Consider the following 3462-nt stretch of genomic DNA (forward strand, 5'->3'; position numbering starts at 1 on the left):
AAGAAATAATCATAAACTAACTTCACACGGAGAGAGGAATTCATAAATAACTTTTTATAACCATAAATCACAATAAAAAAACCTATTTTTTTAAAAATAGCCAAATATCGTGAAGAAACCGCATAGTATATATCGTTTTACAAAATTGTTTCAGACTCTGACACACAAGGTCGTGGGTCAATTCTTTAAATATATATTTTACATCATTGTGAACTACCACAAAGGTTGTGATGGAGTGATCTCCATTCTTAACATGTCCCGAGTTGAGTTTTGGGCATAGAGTCATATTACTCGAGCTTATGGGGGTAATAGATACCGGATAAAAATAAAAAAAGATAAAGTCAGAAGAGGCCAAAAGTAATCCCATCAGATTTTTTTTTTCTGTTTTCTTTTCTTGGGAATCGCATCAGAGTTATAACACGAGTGAAAGTATGATCCCTTAAGCTTAAGAGATTCAAAAGGATGAATAACAAAGGCAAATTGAGTACAAGCTGTCGGTTTCTTAAACAATTTACTACAGGTGGAGGCAAGAATGTGATAATTTGAAACACCGTAAAGTTGAAAATATTCTCATCTATATATAGTTTGAAGGAAAGAATATTTTATTATAGATCTCCACTACAATTTAATATTTTTTCACAGATAAAGCTAGCAATATCTTTATTTATAATAGTACGAAATCTATTTCAACTAGAAACATGAAAGCCAAAACCGACTATTTATATAGTAATACCCCTATACACGAAATCTATTTCAACCAGAAATCTATTTATATAGTAATACCCCTATACTATATTAACACTACTAGAAATTCGGTCAAAACCGACCGCGGTCTATCGGCCGATTTCGATCGATCAAAAAATCTGCCCAAAAACTTATCGAAGTCAGTCGATTTTTCAAAAAAAAAAAAAAAACTTTAATTCTTTTTTACAAAACTGACCAACTTTGATGGGGTATTTTTGGCGCAAAAATGCGGGAAACTATTTTTGCATCCTACAAATTTATTTTACAAGGAACCGACCAACTTTGGTCGTTTTCTCTTTTAAAATAAATTAAAATTAGTATTAAAAAAATCGACCGATTCCGGTCGATTATTTCGGCGGGTCATTTTAAAAAAGTAACCAATTTCTCTCGGTAATTTTGTTTTTAAATAAAATCGACCGACATTGATCGGTTATTTTCGCGTGAAAATATAATATAGAGTATAAATAAAATAAAAACAGTCTTGAAATAAAATACACCAATGGTCTAGTAGTAGATTAGTATCCTGCCACAGTATAGTCCCCAGAAATAAAATACACCAATGGTCTAGTAGTAGATTCGGTAGATTTTTTCGGCAATTTTTTTCTTTTTTGAATTTAATTGACCGCGAAATCGGTCGAAAAATAATGACCAAAGTTACGATTACCGATCGCCACGAATTGGTCGGTTTTCGATCGATTTTTGCCAAATACCGACCAACATCGGTCAGTTTTGGCAGTTGGTTTTTCTCCCTTTTTAGTATTGTAATTTTGAAGATAATTTCTATTTAGACATCAATTAAATAAACTAGAAAATATCAAATCATAAACAATTAAGTTTCCTACTACAAAATTAATTTTTCAATTTTTTTTTCCAACCGAACTCAAATATTTGTTGGGACTTTGTAGCATCAGCTAATAATAGTACTAGAGGAACTAGCGAAGCCCAAAGCCTGTTGGCTTCTGCTATCTCTGGATGATCTGTTCTATCATCTTTCTTCTCCTTCTTTTTCTTGGGTTCATCCCGAGCAGGACTAGAACTGCTGCGAGCATGCCTTTTACGACGATCATCACCACAATCTTTACGGTCTCTGTTTCTACTGCTGCTCCTACAATAACTCCTATGCGGATCACGCTCACGGTCAAGTTCTCTGGCCTTCCTGTCCCTGAGGCGAAGACGGTCCCAGTCCCTGTCTCTATCTCTATCCCTGTCACTTCTGCCACGTTCCCTGTCATATTCACGATCTCTGTCATAGTCTCTATCATAATCTCGATCTCTATCATAGTCACGATCCATGTCATAGTAATCCTTTTCATACTCATCATCTAATGCAGTGGCAAGTGGTTCATTTTCATCCTTTTCCTCTTCCTCTTCAAAGTCATCTTCCAACGCACTTATCCGAGGTTCCAGCTGTCCATTATGTTCCAATTGCGATCTTTTCTTGATACGACGCAAAGCAATATCACAAGAGTAATCTGTCCTCACAAGCTCGTCAATATACTCATCCACGCGTGTCAGTGCATACTGCCCATCAGCTAATTTACGTCTGAGCTTCCGATAATCATTGTAGAGAGGCTCAAGGTATCGATAAATATCGATATCTGTACCCGTAATCCGCAAATAAAAAGCTCCAAGAGCACGAACATACTTGTAATCTTCGTTTTTTATCAACTCCACAACTATGTCTTTTTCAGGTTGGATTTGGAGCATCTTCATGATGAGGCATATAAAGGGTGTGGGTTTTCTATTGTCGCCGAATGTACCTCCGAGGTGGTCGAGTTCCATGGCTTTGTCGACTAGGGTTTCTGCTGTCAATCCGAAACATTGTTCTTTCCAGTAGATGTTTTGGTATATTTTAGACCTCAGGATTTGCTCCACCAGATTATGTGGGTTCGTTCCCCTAATGCTCTTTGCCAATGGATCGGTGCGATTCGCCATGACTGTCAAACCCTAATCGGATCAGAGTAGAGAGGGTTTACCAATATGAAGGAAAAATTATTTTATTATAAATCTACGCTACAATTCTCCACACGTAACGCTTGCAATACCCCTATTTATAATAGTACGAAATCTTTTTCAACTAGAAATGGGAAATCATATTCCTATAGTAATTCTGATTACAACTCTTATTTAGACATGAGTTAAATAAACTAGCAAATATCAAATCCTAAACAATTTAAGTTTCCTATTACAACTTTGAATTAGTTTTCCAATATAGATGAACGAAATTGTCTTTAGACTTGTTGTATATCGAAGGGGGTTCAAAAATAAAATTTTGTATCTAGTGGGAATTGAACTCATACCTTATGTAGATTTTAAACCCCCTTGACCACTAAACTACACTTTTGGATTGTGTTAAGGGGGTTCAAAACTTAATATATAGAGGTAAAAAATAGATTTTGCCTTATATATACAGTGTATCTTTTTGGCGAAGTTGCGCCCCCCTAAATCCGCCCCTGGTTGTATGAGTTCATGTTAAACCATCACCCCAAAAAGTATGGAGGAGAGGAATTATTTTCCGCTACTTAATTCATGTATTTTCACATTTAACTCTTAATTAGCAGGGGCGACTCGACATAATTGGCGGCCTAAAGCCAAATATGAATGAGGTCTATGTTTTTTTTTTGTGAAAAATCGTCATATATTATTATTGAAGTTTATTTTTTAACTTTTGAAATGCAAAATTATTAATTATTTGTCACGACCCGAATTTCCTACTCT

At 35.3% G+C, this 3462-nt stretch overlaps 1 protein-coding gene across 1 annotated transcript; it reads right to left on the minus strand.

Moving 5' to 3' along the window:
• Positions 1–1593: 1593 nt before the first annotated feature.
• On the minus strand, positions 1594–2746 carry LOC104213602 (pre-mRNA-splicing factor 38-like). Its single transcript, XM_009763134.2, has one exon. It carries the CDS (start codon positions 2677–2679, stop codon positions 1594–1596), a length of 1086 nt encoding a protein of 361 aa, XP_009761436.2. The 5' UTR covers positions 2680–2746.
• Between the last annotated feature and the right edge of the window lie 716 nt (positions 2747–3462).

Source organism: Nicotiana sylvestris, chromosome 10 (genome assembly GCF_000393655.2).
Source record: "Nicotiana sylvestris chromosome 10, ASM39365v2, whole genome shotgun sequence".
In the NCBI taxonomy this organism is placed as follows: domain Eukaryota; kingdom Viridiplantae; phylum Streptophyta; class Magnoliopsida; order Solanales; family Solanaceae; genus Nicotiana; species Nicotiana sylvestris.

Coding starts and splice junctions, on each gene's coding strand:
- LOC104213602 (XM_009763134.2), bottom strand. CDS start 2,679: ATGGCGAATCGCACCGATCCATTGGCAAAGAGCATTAGGGGAACGAAC.